This window comes from Blennius ocellaris (genome assembly GCF_963422515.1).
Source record: "Blennius ocellaris genome assembly, chromosome: 11".
NCBI classification, from domain to species: domain Eukaryota; kingdom Metazoa; phylum Chordata; class Actinopteri; order Blenniiformes; family Blenniidae; genus Blennius; species Blennius ocellaris.
Window position 1 is genome coordinate 21,553,363 of NC_137660.1, and position 18,980 is coordinate 21,572,342.

Sequence of the window (18,980 nt, forward strand, 5' to 3'; positions counted from 1 at the left end):
GTGGTCTCCACGCCGGCTTCCACCTGCGTTTCTGTGAAACTCCCGGAAGTTTTCATGCACCAGCTTTTATTTACTTTATTTACTATATTTACTATAAAGACAGGAAAACTCCTGAGCATCTGTTTACTGTAAATTTTGTTGTAAATTTTGTTGTAAATGAGTAAATGAGTAGACTTTTGGGGTTGTTTTGCAAATTTCACAATCGTTCTGACCATAAAAAAAGAACATGTGCTATTTGGTCAACCCGTTAAAAGAATTCGATTTATGATTTGGCAATTAAAACACATAACATTCTATATCCACAAAATAGATATTTAAAAACAAACCCACATTTTCAATAGGAACTATGCCACTATTCTTGTTCTTTGAAATGTATGGAGAAAAGGAATGCTGTAAAACTATGTCAACTATTCTATTTGTTTATTCTCGCTTATTGCTTTTCTATCTTTTTGTTATTCTATGTAAATATGTTGTCATGTATTGTGGGATGATTGTCTATTCATTAACAGGAAATGTAAAACAATGTTACTGGAACATAGTTTGTAAATTGCAATTTTGTTCAATTACAAAAAGCTTTTATTTACAGTTTTGAGAAGTGGGAAAAAAAAGTATTTGTGCTCGAATTTAGAGAGCAGGAGGGGGGAGAAAATAAATTATAGTAATCAAGTTACAGATATTTGGGGTGGAAATGATCAAATATGTTTATTTGGTTATTTCCCACCTCTCGCGGTGCTGTGAGAATTAATGTCATCCATTTTCTGTTGGCTCTTTTTACTTTTTTCTCTTAATTTATTTAAGGCACTGCAGCACGCCTTGTCTTTTTGTGAATGAACCTGTTGTATGTGCATTCTGCAAAATGAAATAAAACAAATTTAAAATGTTTAAAAACTCCCCATACCTGAAATAAATCACATGAACAATAAATACAATAATTGAACTTGAAACTACATAACTACAAGGTGTTTTTCATGTGCATAAATCCAAAACAACAAAAAAAGAAACATTAAAATGGCTTGCTCTGGTTTATTCATTAATGTGCTCAACAGTATTTCATACAAATAAATATGTATATTAACGTTGTACATATTGAGGTATCAGTTGCTAAAACTTAAGAGCAGTGATATTATAGCATGGGAAACAGCAGCACATAAAATCTGTAAGCTTGAATTTATTTTGTATAAACTGCAAAAGAAAAGGATCCCAGATACGGACGCCATACCTGTTGTTGCCTTGAAATACATAATTTTTTACCATTAACTATTATTTCCGCCAGATTACTTTGACTACATTTTTGGTTTACATGCATTTTATAAGATAAATGCATATTAAAGATATGTTTGTTAATCGATATCTGAATCAAGAAAGGCTTATTGCAGCCTTAAGTGACTTGGTGTGTGAGTTTTAGACTATTACAAAATGTAAAAGTTTCATTAAACACTATTACATTTTTTTTAAATCCAATTATAATACTCATGAGACAAACCAGTAATGTATCTTCAGCTGGAGTTAAAACCAATTCAAATAGCTGTGAAAAGTTAATTGGTCAGTTTTTTTAAATACATTTATGACATAAATCTGAAAGCATCCAAGACTTTTATTAATTTTTATTAGTCTGAACTATGGATCGCTATTAAAATAACATCAAAATATCTGACCTCATGAAATATTCTGATATTTTGAGACATTTTTGATTTTCTTGTTTTCTAAGCTTACATGATACAAAACAAAACAAAAAAGGCTTTAAATATTTCAGTTCATGCATAATAAGCTTAGAATTGATACATTTTTGGATTCAATCAAGGAAAGCATTGTATTCAATTTTTTTAGGTGCATCTGTATTTGTAAAATACTCAACTTTAACAAAGATGGCTCGCAAAACTGGCACAAATCGTTTTTTAATTGACAATTTGTGCCATAGTAAATTTAAGAAAAGTCAAAAGAGGCATTTTCTTGGACAAAGTTACATTTAAAAGATGTTTTATGAGGTCAAATGTTTCCTCTTTAATTGAATAATATAAAATAATAAAATGCAAAACATTCTTGGGTCGAATTGAAAAAAGACACAGATTCTGTTTGTATTAAAGCCACAGTCATCACAGCATATTTTTGTTTTACATCATAAGGCAGTGTCATAACACAATCAGCAAACTGTTTGCGGTAGCAGTATAAATTATCTGTAGGCTTTCAATAAGACGTTCAAAAACAGCTCACAAACATAAAGATCCAACAGCAAGCTATGGGTGCATTCTTAATATAGAATAAGAATAATCTCATGAAAGCTGTGGTCAGTAATATCTGTCACTGTACACTTGTTATGTGCCGAAACCTTCTTCCATCTTCACAGTTCCTTTTAGAGTTGAGAATCCAGAAAGTCGGCATTTTCAGTAGCTTCTGCTTGCCATCAATGAACCAGAGCTACAGCTTTCCATCTGAGCACTTCAGGGTGATAATTAATGGCCTTGAAGTCGACCCAGCACTGCGATCGTCTCGACACGTTAACGCACAAAGGCAACACTGGGTTTATATTCTCAGGGAAAAAATGTGTCCCATTAAAGTGTCTGAAAGCTGTCACACTTCAAATGACCTGCAAGAAATAACAACAGCAACACATCATTTAAATGAGCAGGATTCAGTTAAACATGTCTAATTAGAGGATTATTTAGTATATTCTGCATATTTTTTTTTATTTATTCCAGATGAGTCACAGACAAATGCGAATCCACTGGGGCCATTAACACGGTCAGACATCCTACGCAAGGTTAAAGAGTTCAAGTATCTCCGGGTTATTATTATTGAGGAGATGGGCTGTGGTTTGGGGCAGACAACTACAGTAAAACAGACTTCTGTGTTGAAGAGTCTGTAAAACAAAGATCTCTGTTCACTTCTCGGTCTACAATCCCATCCTAACCTCAGGTGAAGAACTTTGGACCATGACCAAAGGAATTACATTGAGGACACAGGCGGCATAAATTTGTTTTCTCCACAAGGTGGTGTGTCTCAATTCCTGCTAGAATGAGGAGCTCAACCATCCAAGAAAGACTCCTCCGCACTGAGAGGGGCCAGTATGAGCAGTTTGATTTTGATGATGAAGGTCACCTTTTTGCTGGAGGTGTACCAGGCACTTCCAACTGGGGACATGATATCTTTCTGCACTGAGTCAATCTAGCAAAGCTTCAGAAAACTCGGTGGGGAAATAGGGATGTCTGGGGGTGGGGGGGGGTCCCTCCCTACTGCCTCCATGATCCCATGTGGAATCAGTGAGGGGGAAGATGAAGGAACGACTAAAAGAAACACTTTTCAAATATTGCGACATGTCAAATAGATGTGTTATTAATTATAGTTTTCAAATGTTGCTCAAATATCATGGTATGACCCTAAATCTGATGATTCAACCCAAGTGTTTGTGATTTAAGAAAAGCTGAAGAGACTCCTCTGAAACAGTCGACCACGTCTGCCTGTGCAACCTCAAAGTATTTGAGACTCACCTGAGTTCCTCTTTCAGCCTGTTGAGTTTATCAAACAGTCTGTCATTCTTCACTTGCATGGGAGCGCTGGGTACAAACCAGGCTGCAATGAATTTGCATATGACAATGACGTGCTGCAAGCAGAGAGGACCATGTTTAGAAAATAATGTGTTTTTACTCCGTTTAACAGTTTCATAACTTGACCCTGACATGCAGAGTTTCAAAATGGACCGAGATGGAAACACACTGTGAGGTTATGAAGCGTTTTAGGAGAGTGTGTTAATGTGGCGTCTTTGTGTTATCAAGGTATTATAGTACTCACCTCAAAGAGGATGACAAAAGCAAAGCGCACGGCTAAAATCAGCCAGAACTGTGGCTTAAAACTGTAGTCCTTGTTCCTGTAATCTTTGTAGCTGTGAAGAGGATGAGGCATTTAACAGGTGTTATACATATATATATATATATATATATATATATATATATATATATATATATATATATATATATATATCATAGCATGTGATTGTAAGGACGAGCTTCATTAATTGTCAACTATATTTAAAAGCAGCACAACTTTACTTTCAAGTGCAATGCTAGCAGGATAACAGTGGAACTTCTGCAGGTGTTTCAAGATCAATTATCAATGTATTGTATCATAGTCTGCAGATTTGTGTTTGCACAAATACATGACTGAGAAAAGGTGATGCTGTTGTCTGGAAACAGAAGTACACAAACTGTTTCAAAAAATCACAAAGGAATAGACACAAATGTGGCCTCAGGTCACACCAGGTCATTGCAACAGCCACAGCCAGTGGTTTGGCCGTCCCTGACCGGCCCGTGAGGGGTCAAAAAGAGAGTGTGAATAAAATGAAATTCAGAGTACATGATGCATATCGTACCACTGCTTTCCCTTATTTTGAAGATGGTTGTTTTATTTTTCAAGTGTATGTACTTAATATTTCTAGGCTATCTTTACCCTTCTTCGTTGTGTTGAAGATCGTTTGAACCATCATTATTATAATCAGATACACTCGGAAAACTTTGATTACACCATAGGCAGAATTGAGTGAAATGCAAGGCATGGACTTCCAGAGAAGTCTTTTTTTTGTCTTTTGGACCCTCTGGAAGAGAAATTGCCCATCCTTGCTAGAGGTACTAATGGAGAACATGACATAATAAATATCATTAAAAAAAGGAACAAACCTGCAAGTGGTGACATTCAGACCATCAATGGGGATTGTCTGATTGGGGGAAAACGCATTGCTCTTGTCATCCAGCTGTGCAACTGAGAGACTGTTGTTGACGTACCCAACCATGCAGCTAGAACAGAAGAACAGTCTGTGTACACGTCTTTCAACAGATGGCAGGTTTATAGCTGGGAAGTTTACAGAAGACCTCTCACTCAATATCTGTTGCTGTGCCATTAGCACAGTGTCCGTAGCGGTATTGGTACACCAGTCGAGGGATGAAGTCCGAGGACACGCCAATGACCAGCCCATTAGCAATAACGGCTAAGACACCAATGGCCTCCAGTATATCGATCCACACACCTAGCGACAAGCAACGGCGACAATCAAACAATATGCCATTTACATAATATTCAAAGATTTTGTCGCAGTTAAAGCTCACCAATGTCGTTGGTTTTCTTGGGAACAATTCTGCGCTCCAGAGTGACCATTTTAATGGCATCCAAGCGAATTTCAATGACATTATTAATGAGAGCCAGCAAGGGGGCAAGGGGAAAGGCTGCCACGAATATGGTGGTAAAGCTGAACTGGATAACTAAAAGAAATAATGACACACAATGTTGTTGTCCAAATGCCGGTCCATTGTCAGTATAGTATCTGATGTGTTGCTGTTAAAACTTTGTACGTACCCATCTCCAGAAACTCATGAAAGAGGCTGAACGAATCCACATCATTTAGACGGTAGTTACTGTGCCAGTTTCGAAGCTTGCAGTTGTCACACAGTTCTGTGCCTTCTTTGGCCTCTGCTTCATCTTTCAGATAGCAGTGGGCACACTTCCTCTGCAGCTTCTGGATTCGCCTTCTCTTCCAGAATCTGCAGAACCACCTGTTGCAAAGAAGAAACCGCTTCGGATCAATCAACCCAGACACGCAGCTGGAAAAGTCGATTCTGATGTCTGCATGGTGACTAGATACTCACGGGCCGGTGAACTCAAAGACATTGCTGATGGTCTGCTTTAGCACCATTATGATCGTCATTTGGATGAAAAGGTCTGTGAGGCAGCCGCTGGGATGACACTACACAAATCACAGTAAAGGTTTTGAATAGTGTCAGGGGCTTTAGGTCTCAAACTTCATGTCTACGTACATTTGTTCTAAAATCATTCATTTAGTTGTGAAATTTAGGTTATAAATCCATATTTGCTCACTTCCTCTAGCCTCCATTTTCCTGCAATCCGTACGTATTCACCCGGATGGCCATTTATCCTGTCAGGAGTGTTACAAAATCAAGCCATTATTAAGAAATCAAGATAAAGTCTCACTGGGCTGCAAAACCTCTTCAAGGACTATGAAAAATGTGTTTTTTCTTGGAATCACATTAAATTAATACTTTGATTAAGTTGCACAAACATTACAGAAATGATGCCCTGGGGTTTGCATGCATGTAACCCTGCACTCTCTTTCGACTTTCACACAAGACTCGCAGATAAAAATCAAAAAATTGTTTCACAACAACCAACTCAGAAAGACTCGTGTGACAATTATGCCAAACAATAGTGAATTCACAATGATATAAACAAAGGGCCTTTCTACAGTTTCTACAGAGGTATAGATTTGGGCTGGTTTTATTGAGGTGGGTACATTTTATGTTGCATTATGTCTGGAGGCAGTGAGTCAGATCTGGGAACCCTGGTGAAGATGTAGCTTCCTGGTAAATGCACCAATGTTTTCGGTGGATCTATCACGAAGGCTTGTAAAAACACTGTTATTCAACCATACCAGTTTGAATCCAGAATCTGACCCAGAAGGAGAGACTCCTGAAGATGGTGACATTGTCTGAATATGTTACTTGGTTGGTCGTATGGGTTGTTACAATTACTACCAAGTAGCTAATGCGAGCTAATGCTCACTGTAAGGGTAATAGTTCCACATTTTCATACGCTACAGAATTTATTCAGTATATAAGTAATGTTTGTACGTTTTTATCTAACCGAGGTTGAGTCAAAGTGAGTGTACACTACGAGAGTGACTGTTTATTTCCCTGCATGACATCATGAGGGGAAAATCTCTGAATTGCCTGTATTCGTGAAAAGGTGAAGCAAGCAAGAGAGGGAGATGATAGACTTTATTCACTTCTGGGGCCCTCAAGCACAGGCTATGTAGGCACATATTACTGTTAGTATACCATTATAAAGTGAATTTTCCTGATATGGGACTTTAAAGTGCTCCCACTTTGCAGAAACTAAATTGAGAATGCTTTGAGATATCTACAGTGACTATGAATCTATTTTATGAGAAACAGTAAGTGAAGTAGACTGTTTAAATGTTGAGGTACACTTTGCGAGGGCCTGCAGGTCCCAAAAGGAATCTGACAACCATTGCAATTGTCCTGAGATACCTAGAAACATTCTGTTCATAATTTGTTGCAGCCCAGTGAGATAGGGGCTTAACGAGACAGCTCATTTTATAAGACACTCCAATGAATATTTTATATTGAGCTTTTCCACAATTCTTCTCACCTGCCAAGGAAAAAGGCCACATAGAAGAGCGAGGAGAAATACGTGAAGAACTGGAAGGTGAACATCTTGACTGTGAAACTCTTCTCTGTAGCGGCAAACGACCTTGTTTCCTCTGTTGAAGACAGAGTAGATATCAGTGCAGTGCAGTGAGAGGATTCAGAGGACATAAGCAATGATTCCAAACTTAATTTGATAAGGTTGTTTTATTTGTTATCGGGTTATTCACATTAACTGCTGCTCTTCTGCAGTTTTCAGACAAAGTCCAACGACGAGAAACGTGTGCAACCTGTCAGGCATCGCCTTCATTGAGGCTCAGAATATCACCTGACGAATCTTTACAGCTGCTCATATACGATGTCCTAGTTCCAATGTCCTCCAGTAACACTTTGGTCCACACGAGAACAACTTTCATTGTCGTGCGTGACTATCAAGGCTTCGGAGGGACAAAATCGTTTGTGGCAGCTTTGTTTCAGTGCTTTATTGTGTGGTTCCTTATGAGTTGTATATCTTACAAAATGTTTGCCACCTTGCAGTCACAGCAGAACGCATGCAAAGAGCCTGTTTGCGAAGAACTTGCTGTGAATTTTCTTTTTTTTTTACACAAATTCTCTAAATAGCCTGCTGGTATTTGCAGAGGACATGTCTGTGTGTCGCTCCTCTGTTATCTCTTTGTTATCTCTCCGTTTCAACTTTCTGTCTGACTGCATGCTTTAAAGCCTCAGTCCTGTTCAAGTTACATGCCTGAGACTTACAATAACTTGAATTTCATTAACTCATTGCACTACAGGGGTATCTAAAAAATTTTTTTTGAAAACAGTGGAAAAGTACATTTTGCCCAGTAAAAACAATAAAATCCCCAAACTAAAACTTCCACTCCACACTCATGCATTGTGATATTCTCAAGCCTTTTTTGGTTCATGCCTGATCGTTTTAGCTTATCACTCATGAAAATCTAAACTAAAGAAAATATCAGTGAAATTCACAACATCAGGTGTGTTTCCCGGTTTTACAATTGTTAAACAGTTGTCTTTCCAACTGTATTACATTTTTTTAGTTGCACCTGAATAAGAAAACAGGAAATACTAGGGCAAGATACATCAAACATACCTATTTCACAAAGCTTCATGGCTACAATCCGGTTGACCTGCAGAAACAAGGACATGACCACGGTAAGAGGATTAAAAAATAAACTGTAGAGACACACTTTGAGACCCCAGCGTACCCGCGACATGACCGTGATGATGATGTAATGGAGGACAGCTCCCAACATCATTGCGCCGCTGTTGGAGTGGCTGCTCAGAAAGTCCCCTGATTCCTTCGCCAAAAACCCTGCGGCGATCACCCTGAACACCACCAAGGCGTGCGTCAGGCCGATGATCACCATTATCTGCAGAGAAAACAAACACACTCACTGAAGTCACCGCACTTCTGCCTTCAAACATGTTGTTTACTAATTGATCATGCATTTTATACATTTAACTAACTAATGAAAAACTTTTTGCGGTGAAAGTTGCCCAGCAGTGATCGTAGTGAGCTCCAGGCCTGAACTCCAGGTTAAGGTGCCTCCTGCTCACAGGCCTATTAATGTTAATTTGATGGTGTGAGCCTCCATTAAAACAAGAACAACTGAATCCTAATGTTACTACAGTTAACAGAGTGGAGCACACTGATCCTAGAAAATGTACTCCTTGAAGTATATTTCTTTCTTTGTTACAATCATATCTGCAACACCTATAATGAAGCTCCAGCTGGATCAATAAAGTAAAAACAACCCTGGATACCAATATGAATAAACAGAGGAATAACACAAGGTTCCCTACCATAAATGTGACACAGATCAATACCAGGGTGCTGCGCAGATAGGAGTGCTTGAAAGGTTTTGGCTGACAGTTGGCATTGGTCACAATTTCCAGAATCAGTTCCTCCTGTGATTAGATGTAAAAAAAAAAAAAGGGGGGGGGTGTTAAACTCAGCCTTCAAATTCAAAGATCAGAGCCATTGTATCCATAGAATAGGACATAATGCATAAAACTGATCTTACCTCCTCCTCACACCAATCAGACACTTTCCATTCACACACAAAGGAGGCCCGATGTCTTTTCCAGAACTCCAAAAACAATGTTGCTGTAAAAAAAACACACATTTCTGTCTCTCCGCATTTGCCCTGTGATGAACTGTTGCCCTGTGCAGAATGGAATATTAATGTACGAACAAGTTCTTTTATGTTTATTGTAAATAATTATTTACTTATTGATAAAAAAAATTGCAGTATTTGCACGGTGCAACTGTGGAAACTGACCTCCAAGTTGTGCAACAGACTGGCTCTCTTAAGCTTCTATTAGAAATGATGCATTGACAACGGATGCATGCAAAACTTGGGTTTTCACTTCACGTTAACCACTAAAAAATTGGACATTTATCACTGCCATCACTCCGTCTTCTAATATAACTGGAAGCCACTCTCATTTCTGTTCTTGAAGTTTAGAAAAGATTATTAGCAGGACAATAAGCACCAATCTTTGCCCGCTGACCCACTGTTCTTAGTAATCGTGACTGCTGTCCGAGCCCCAGACGTATGATCCGCTGACTCAGTACCAACCTGCACTGCGACATAGTTGCACTTGTTAATAATGATTCGAAATTATGATACTTTCCTTTGTTTTGGGTATTTAATTTTTTTTTTTTTTTTTTAACAGGGACTCATGTTCAGCTGGAGACACTCTGTCCTACAATTAAAATTGTCCACTTTCCCACACTTCACGCTTTCACTTTCTGCACCTCACCCCTCCCTGACTCATTTCCTGTCTGTTTCTCATGTTTTCACGGTGGTTATTGCTGTGAACTGTCCAGAAACTGTGTTGATTCGTCACTTTGCTGAAGTAAAAAAAGGTCACTGCTTATATCCTTATTTTCAACAAACAGTGGAAGTTGCAGACGAGAGCCGGTTTGGGAGCAGCGTTCAAACGTTCACAGAAACAACTGAAGAATCAAAGTCGAAAAGCTGAATAAAGCAGTGGAAACTCATTCATGTTCTCTTATCGAGAGAACTGTTTGACCACCCCCACGGCCAGATGGCTGGGGGCTGATTAAGATGCAAGTAGCCAGGAGGTGTAGGTTTTGTCAGTGATGTGGCATATCGTTGGCAGAGCGAGTCTCACTGATCAAAAGAAAAATTACATTGAGATCAAACAAGCGGTGCTTGGGCAGAATAAAGATTTGTTTCCTCAACATTTCCTGTGTAGGCAGTTCTAGTTATTATGTCTTTTTGTAAAGTAAGTGAAGTGGGTTTTTTTGTTTTTTTTTAATGAAATAGGAAATGTGAGTGTAGAAAAACTCACCCCACACTGCCATGAACATCGCAAAAAGCACTGTGCCATTATTATCGAACAGCAGGCTCACCTGCGGTTAAAGAAAGAGCTGCGCTGTGAGCACCGACAGTCAATAATCCCATTCAGCGTTGTAACAGTAAATGTACTCGTGTACCTTGGCGTATGTGCAGATGTCCGAGAGATGCCACACTTTGCAGCCGTGGTCACAAAGTGGACACATGACTGTGTCTGCCTCACATACCTCCTTTCTGAAAAAGACAAGGGGGGGGGGGGGTCGGTTGTTACAGGTGAAATGTGCTTCAGTCACACTGGTGGTGGACATACTTACATGAGGGGCGAAGTGCTGAAGAAGCTGAGGCCGTAGAGGAAGACGATGATCCCAATGAACGCAGGCGGGATGAGGAGATACGTGTACCAGCCCAACCACAGATAGTACAAGGCCACCTTCTCGCCAAAGTAATTCCTGACACGACAACACATACAATCACACATATACGTTCATATTACATTTCTATTAATTTACTGCTGATTTATTCTTAACTCAGCCATAGCCTCCACTTTCCTAACCCTCACTTTAACACTCTCTACCATCTGACCCTGAAACATGTATTCACCTCAACATGAATTATTCTCACGCATAGGACTCTTCATTATCTGGCAGGAATGCACAACATCAGGTGTAATATGTAACAATGTTGTTTTGCGCAAATGATAAAGTTTTGCAATGCACACTTAAGTAGATGAAGGTAACAGCTCAGTGCTCCTTCTCTTGCCATTAATTTCGCAACAGTTGTGACTGGGTTGTGTTTGTTTTCCATGCCTTGTAGTCAGCAGGATTGTTGTTTCTTGTTTTCCCTGCCAATAAGTTGATTGAACAGTTTTTGCAAAGGAATTGTACTTTACATTTATATTTCAAAGTCAGCCATTTTGAATTAGCACATCATCAATACACAGTGCATGGAAACATAATTGATGGCAGTTAAGTTAGTCTTTCACGATATGTATATTATCTTGTATGATTAAAACAACACATCTGCGATACATTGGGCAGCCATATTGGTCGGTCGTAAATATGTACAGTATCACGTACAAACAACTCTAGAGTGGTGGCTCTCAACATGTATTCCTTTATGCTCTGAGAAAAGAAGCGGCAAACACCCTCCCTGATTTACAATTTGCTCCTCAATTGAAATGAAACCAAACCTGATGGACACATGAACTCTCATGAACATACAAAAGCAGAAGACAAACTTGTATGTTCTGAAGAGGTTGCACAGAGTCATGCTTTTATTTGCATGGTTTCAGGATATATAGTACTTCAAATAACTGCACAACAGTTACACAGCAACAAGTACTTAAGTATCTTCTCCCATTACTTTGTCAAATCGACTCAAGCTTTTACGTGTCAAATGATATCCTTGGCATTGCAAGGAGTCTATAAAAACAAGCGTGCATTAAAGCATTGTTGCCTTTGTCCTGGAAAGCTAAAAGAATGATACATGTTTGCTTTACATCCACAGCACACAAGCTTCCCAGATACAGAGACACTTGAACTCTTGCCTGCTTCAAGAGCTTCGCACTATAATGGATGCAGGCATTAGAAATGCAACGTGTAGGCGACACATTTGCTATCGTTTCATTTTCTGAAAAAAAAAAAAAAAAAAAAACTGCCATAACTGCAAATCTGTATGGAAAGCAGAGTAATAAAAAAAGGCTGTTGTGGTCCAAACCTGACGGCAGTTATGGGTTGCCCTTGGAGACAGGCTGTCCACCGTGCCCAGTTCTCCTTCAGCTCCCTCTGTTTTCTTTTCTGGAAACAGAAGCACACAAAAATCAAAGAGAATCTGCAACATGAAGAGTCGCTTTGTGTAGGCTGGTTAACACAGTTATGCAGGGTTCAAAAGAGTACCGTGTAAAAATGAATAAATAAATAAATATAACAATCTACTGACATTTTAAAAGAGATTCAGCTGATTCATTTGTAACTTGTAAGGGGATACCACCTCATTTTATAACGTCAGGCTTGTGGGGAATTGAGATTTTACTCGTTTGTGAGGAAAACAGAGAAATACATTTGCTCACATGTTCACATATGTATCAGTGTAAGCCCACATACAAGCCCACTTACTCCCTGCCCTGGATGATTCATCGTATTAATGTGACTCGCACTGAGTGTCTGTGAACAAATAGCTTCTTGGCATTCACGCATGCATTGTTTTGGGAGGCTACTGCCAGGTTTCACTTTGTAATTGTGAAGGCATTTGAGAACAAGCAAACTGTGAGGTTCCCGTGCAAAAAAGCTGAAACTCATCACATAGTAACAGTGCCCCTATCTGTAGGGTCGGTAAGAATTAAAAACAACAGTAAATATTGAGTCTGATTTGTGATTGACTATGTCTCATTAAATTGACTGATGTGATTAAATTGGTAATTTTATAGCTGTTGATTTGTATGATTATGAAAGTAAAACTTGACAAAAAAGCTGTGATTTGTTAAAAACCTACATTATAATCAAGCAAAATGTTGTGATTACATCAAACAGGCAGGAACACGGCAGTATTTACATTGTAATTTAGGGGTTTTACCTCATGTAAACAGAACCTTGCTTCAAAGACGTTCGCCTTCATCAGATCCCGCAGGTTCTCTGTAACAGTGACCAGATAAAAGAAATGACATAGAACCTGAAGTTCACAGTTAAATTGAAGTCTTCAACACAGTGTTTTCTATAAGTCGCTCACCTCCGTTTCGAGTGTAAGTGTGGTTTATGATGAAGTGGACAATCCTAATCCTGAAACAAGATCAATATCCAAGTTCAGAATAAATCTCGCAGAAAACGTCAATAATCAAATGTTATTCATTCAGTTGTGGGTTTTTTTTTTTCAATCAATCTTTCAAAATCAGCATCACCTTGAGATATTAATCACAAGATCTAATCTGCATCAATACATATTGGAGGGAAAATGTTGATCTACAAATATAAACAATGAATCTGTTTTGATGATTTAATCTGTTGCACAAGACAATAATGACTGCTTTAAAAAAAAAAAGAAAAAAAAAAGCAGTCATTAGGTGCCAAAAATAGCTGCGGGGACATACAGACGTAGCTTACCTCGTACTGAGAGGTACAATGTTCTGATCGGAGCTCCAATTGCAGGCATCAGACACTTTGAGAAGATACCTGTACTTCTCAAATATTTCTTTGGGTGCTTGGATCCCATAGAAGACAAGATCGTCATCGATGATTTTCTAGGAGGAACAACAAAACAAATGATGAAGCGTGTCATCTTTGAACCACAGTGTGAAACCATGCAGGCTAGTTTGGTTTGCATTGTATTAGTTGGGTCTTGACGATTTTCGCTAGGAAGATCATCAAAATGAAAGTAACAAATTTTGAGGAGAATCTGAAGCCATGAAAACTGGCATATTGGACATGTCGCTCTCACGTTGAAGCGCAATGAGATTTAAAAGGATCCAAATAATTTTCAGCGTGGGCACAATGGATTCTGACTTAAACGTGGGAAGGCCACCCAAAGGACAAAGAAAATGAAGGCTGCCAATGATGCCCATCTCGCTTTGATATTTCAACTATAAAGACAAAAATAATACTTTTCAAATGTCCAATTTATGTTTCGTTATTTTTCTAATCATCTTGCTTATGTTGGCTAAGTATATTCTTTCTCTTCATAAAAAAAGGTTAATTGGACACTCATATTAGCGTGGACATACTTCATTACATTGCTTTATATGCTTCTCCTGTGTTGTTGTAGCTATTTAGTAGTTTAAAACTGCTTCAAAGATGAGAAACAAGACCAAAATAGTTCACTGTTGTTAAGATAACATTTCTTTCTTTTCTTTTTTTAAGGAAAAGATAAATAAACATGCACAAATTTCACATTATGAGCCTAGTGCTCAATGGCTGCGGGTCAGTTTGCAAGAGCGGGTTGTCTTCCAGGTCTAAAGTTGGTCATTCGATATTCAATCCAGATATCAGTGTGTCAAAGTGTCCTTGGGAGGACACTGAACACCAAGGTGGTCCGGATGGCGTGCGAGCACCTTGGATGGCAGCTGACGCCATTGGTGTGTGAGTGAATGGGTGAATGTGATGGTATGGTGTAAAGTGTGATTAGAGTGGTATAACAGTTAAGTCAAATTAAATCCACTTCATGGTACATTTGCTCTCACACCAAATTTAAGATGGACTCTTGTTATAATCTGACATCTGAACACAAAGACAGGACCAATGAGAGTCAGGAGGGTTAGGGTTAGACTTACTGTGACTTTGAAGTTCTTCTTCTTCAACTCATCGATGTATTCAACTTGTTTCTTGAACGCTGATCTTTCCCGGTCATCAATTGTTTTGGCAACCAGGACATAGTCATAAGAAAGTGGCGTGTGCTGTGAAGTGACGGAAACGTTTCGCTCTTAAGTTGTGTATTCAGACAGTGGCAAGTGGCGAGCGTGCACATAAAGAAGGCTTTTTCAGTGATCGTACCACAGGCGGGAGTGAGGACTGTTCGTTGCCATTCTCCCTCACCACTCCCATGAATTCTAGGAGCTCAATGCTGGGCTGCAAAATGGTCACAACACGTCAACAAGAGAGGTCATGCACACAACTGCAGTTGATGTACACATCATTAAGACATGGCATACAGACATTCGAAATCACATAAAGGGGATAATGATTTTACTGCTTGAGATGATTGTCTTCCAGGGATAGGCCCACTGATATGAGGGTATGAACGTGGAAATCAGGAGAAAGGTCACTATCCACGAAAGAATCCCGTCCAACTATAACACGCAGGTGTGTCAGTGAATACCTCTGAGCTTAAAAAAAGAAACTGAGGTCATTCTGACTCACCCACTGACTGCTGAGGGTTAATCTCACCTGACTGAACCGCATGGCATGTTAACATAATCTCAGCAGTGTGGCAAATCCACAGCACGGCCAGAAGCAATTTGCGTTACATGCCGGCAGTGAAGGTGTGGCAGGTCCGAACGCACAGTGTGAATGAGCGCTGTGACCACAAGAGAGCCAACACGCAACGCATCCCATTCAAACCGCGATCATGTCATTAATGCGGAGTCGTGCTTTGGTTTGTTGTGGATCTGCGGGTTTCCGGCGGCGGTGCGGTGACAAGTGCGGGACTGACAGGCATGATCAACCGCAAGGCTTTTGACGACATAACAAAAACCAAAAAAAAACCATCGTGGAAGTGGGTATCGATACAGTGAGAGCAGCATTAATATTTATGAATCGGATCCCCCCCTACCTGCCTCCTGTGGCCGGCCATGGTCGAGCCAGCTCGACGCAGAAAACCCCCTCCAGACACCATTCACCGGCTCCCGCGGGCTTTCGGTCCGATTCCCGACATGAACGGCTGTAAATCGGCTCGAGGGCTCTTCAAAACCAAGAAGCCAACTTCCGGATTTCCTCTGGGGAACAATCGTGGTGTTGTTTCACCCGCAGTGGTATGTAGAAGCGACTCCACCTGTTGCAAGAGTCACAGAATTTGTTTTTTTTTTTATGTTTTTTTTTTTTTGCTTGTTTGTTTTCCTCGAGCTTTTTTCTCTCTCTCTCTCTCTCTCTCTCTCTCTCTCTCTCTCCCTCCAAGTCAGTCCGGCTGTGTGGCGGTGGAAAGAGAAGAAGTGAGTCCACTGTCAGGCACAGCAGCCTCGGACGAACAGGGACTGTGTCTGGTGGACCTGTCAGGTGCGATGGAATGACATATTTCTGTTGCCTCCTTCTCAGAAATGCGTAGTGCGGTGTACCTGCCGCTAGGTGGCAGCAGAACACCTGGCTTCAGGGACCATGCTGCAGAACAGCGTAAGTTCTTGACGGACCCTTTTTGGCAAGGCGTTTGAGCATTTATTACATGACATTGCATTTTATTGTCGAAAGAAATCTGTTTTGCATCATCGATGAGTATTTTTTTATTTTTTATTATTTCAACCAGTGTTTACTACTACAATAGTATCTTTTGTTTGTTTGTTTTATCACCCTCTGTAATTGGGATACATTATTATACAATGCTTTCAAGACTGCATTTGTCATTTGTGGAGGCCATTTAATACTTAACAAAAAATTTAAAAGAAAGAATTTCAAAGTTGTTTGGTCAATGACTACTTTAATTACTTCAATGAACAGATGGCTGAGTTTATTCAACCAGTTATGGTTCAAAATGTCCACTAGTGCTACCGGTAGATTATGTTTTATCTTACTGGCACTACTAGTAACAACAAGGATGCCCACTAGTACTACTTGTAAGGCCCAAACTATCCACTAGTAGCACATTTAGGCCTTGCTGGCACTAGTGAGGTCATATACACCTCGCTAGAATTACTAGTAAGGTGTTTTCCATCACACCAGAATCAAAATTTGTTTGAAAAGCACTATTAAGTGGCAAAATCTCTACAAGTAGCACAAGAAGGGGATTCTTACAACTTACAAGTAGTACTAGGGACATCAAAAAACATGCTGTTGTTTTTACAAGTGTAACCAGTAGATGAAAGATTGTCTTATTAGTGAACCTTTGAATCTAACATGTAAAGAGTTTGGTTGTGCTCGTATGTGATTGCACTCTGCAAGGAGCACACTATTAGTATGCAATTACACATTACTTGTGTGCGACTACACAAACTAATAAAATATTTCTGCACAAATAGTAAGACTAATATAGCATACTAGTGGGACAATTCCATCTTACCAGTGAAGCAAAACTGTGCTCTATTTGATAATTGTGTGCAAGTAGATCTACCAGTTACATAAAAAGGCCTATTCAATCAATGGAGTAAATAAATAATTAAATACCTTGAACACTGTTAGAACACAGTAAATAAGCTGATTGAAGTTTACATTTTCATTTCTTTTTTCATCTTTATTGTGAGTTGGGTCACATGGGAATGGGGCCAACACCAGGGACTTGACACATCCTGGACAGATAACCAGTTCATCACAGGGCAAACAGAGACAATAATTCATAGTGCCCAGAGTACACACATGATATCCACAGAGTATGTATGACATTTACCAGCAGGTTCAGGCACAGAGGTTCTTCCAGTAAGCGGATGGATGCAAGTTTTTTTTTTTATTATACATGTGATTCCCACCATAGAGTCCAGAAGATATTTTAGTTTTCCATCTTTTTTTTCTTTACTGAAAGAAAAGGGAGAGTAGCCTAACACGTCAAAACGGGTGGCCCTCTCTGCCTTGTTATTACAGATGATTTTTACCATTAGCCTTGGAAACATTAACTGCCGTGCTCACCCAAGAAGACCTACATCTCCGGGAGAAGAGGCGATATAAGGCTGGAGCAAAAGTGGTCGTGAAAATGAGTGGCTATATTTCTGTACGCGGCCACACCCCACAGAGGAGGATAACATAATTACACCCACAACGGACTGTGTAAACCACTAGAAGGGCATCAGAGGGGGGCCCTGCTGCTAAATTTGACCGGAGATGAAGCACTACTGAGAGGCTGGGAGGAGCCACAAGAAGCAGCACAGAGACTCTTCCCTGAACTCCCTGTCATTGAGGAACATGCAGCCCCGTGACATTAAGAAGAGATGCCAACCAGAGGACTTGTACGAACAAAACTCAAGAATAAACTAAACATCACAATGACTGCTGCAAGATTGACTATACAGTTTAAAGCCCAGGAAAAAGACAAGCAACTTCAAGCAAAGGCGCATTTCTAATTTGAAAATTATGGCTCTTGTTGATGCGTGTTAATGTCGCTCATATTTTAAAAGGCCCCACTAGTGTAATACAACTCTGGAGATGAATGGGTTAAATGGCTCTTTATTCCCTAGTGTGTGCTCTTGGGTGTTTAACATTTGTATTTGGCCAAACAAATTAACCAAATCAAGTATTAAGGGAAGCAAACACTATGAGGGCAGATAGAGACTCAGGAAACCCTGTCCTTGTTCTCTTAGAGTCACTCCTTCATTACTGAATCCGTATTATTATTCTACATGTGAGACAGTTACAGAGGCCTCCCCTTGTCCATTCTACATGTAAGTTGAAGAACCACAAAGCCACTGTGTTACAGGTCCATAATTTTCTATGAGGGGTTGAAGGTCACCACTTACAGGCGTCCCAATGGAAGTCATAACAACCTTGGCCCCAGTGATAAGCAGACCTCATTGTGAGTCTCCCTGTAAAAATAAAAAAAGGTTCTGGATGAAACACGGGTTATGAAGCAAAAGAGTAATCATACAAATCTAAGGCAGTTTAAAAAAATAAGAGCATGGAGGGCTTAACCAGCATCTACATTGCTTAAACAACTTATATCTTGTGAAACTGCTATCGTCATAAAAGACTAAAGTTAAATCGGTTATGAAACAAATCATTAAAATTAAATGGTCAATCTCACTAAAGACAATGCATTTTTCCAAAACAAAAAAAAAGGAAAATGCTAAGAAAAAAAGTCGTTAAACTTAATTATTGCAACTTCTGTACAGTAAAAGTAGACACGTTTTAAG

At 39.5% G+C, this 18,980-nt stretch overlaps 1 protein-coding gene across 1 annotated transcript; it reads right to left on the reverse strand.

Annotated features, from left to right (window-relative positions):
- Positions 1-2,050: 2,050 nt before the first annotated feature.
- On the reverse strand, positions 2,051-16,075 carry LOC308136117 (anoctamin-9). The gene is made up of 24 exons (XM_080504344.1): positions 15,770-16,075; positions 14,992-15,066; positions 14,772-14,894; positions 13,609-13,745; positions 13,238-13,287; positions 13,085-13,143; positions 12,230-12,309; positions 10,828-10,962; positions 10,654-10,747; positions 10,509-10,569; positions 9,212-9,294; positions 8,991-9,095; positions 8,393-8,557; positions 8,278-8,314; positions 7,171-7,282; positions 5,860-5,917; positions 5,631-5,728; positions 5,341-5,537; positions 5,094-5,246; positions 4,867-5,014; positions 4,668-4,784; positions 3,787-3,877; positions 3,486-3,598; positions 2,051-2,584 (listed from the first exon to the last, which is right to left on the reverse strand). Exons 1-24 carry the CDS (start codon positions 15,830-15,832, stop codon positions 2,569-2,571), a joined length of 2,370 nt encoding a protein of 789 aa, XP_080360470.1. The 5' UTR covers positions 15,833-16,075; the 3' UTR covers positions 2,051-2,568.
- Between the last annotated feature and the right edge of the window lie 2,905 nt (positions 16,076-18,980).

What these genes read in the sequence shown, in the direction of transcription:
- LOC308136117 (XM_080504344.1), bottom strand. Translation starts at nt 15,832, where the DNA reads ATGGTGTCTGGAGGGGGTTTTCTGCGTCGAGCTGGCTCGACCATGGCC. An exon ending in TGGCCGGCCACAGGAGGCAG is followed by an intron (nt 15,067 to 15,769) that starts GTAGGGGGGGAT and finishes ACCATTTTGCAG; the next exon opens with CCCAGCATTGAGCTCCTAGA. An exon ending in TTCAGCACTTCGCCCCTCAT is followed by an intron (nt 10,748 to 10,827) that starts GTAAGTATGTCC and finishes TGTCTTTTTCAG; the next exon opens with AAAGGAGGTATGTGAGGCAG.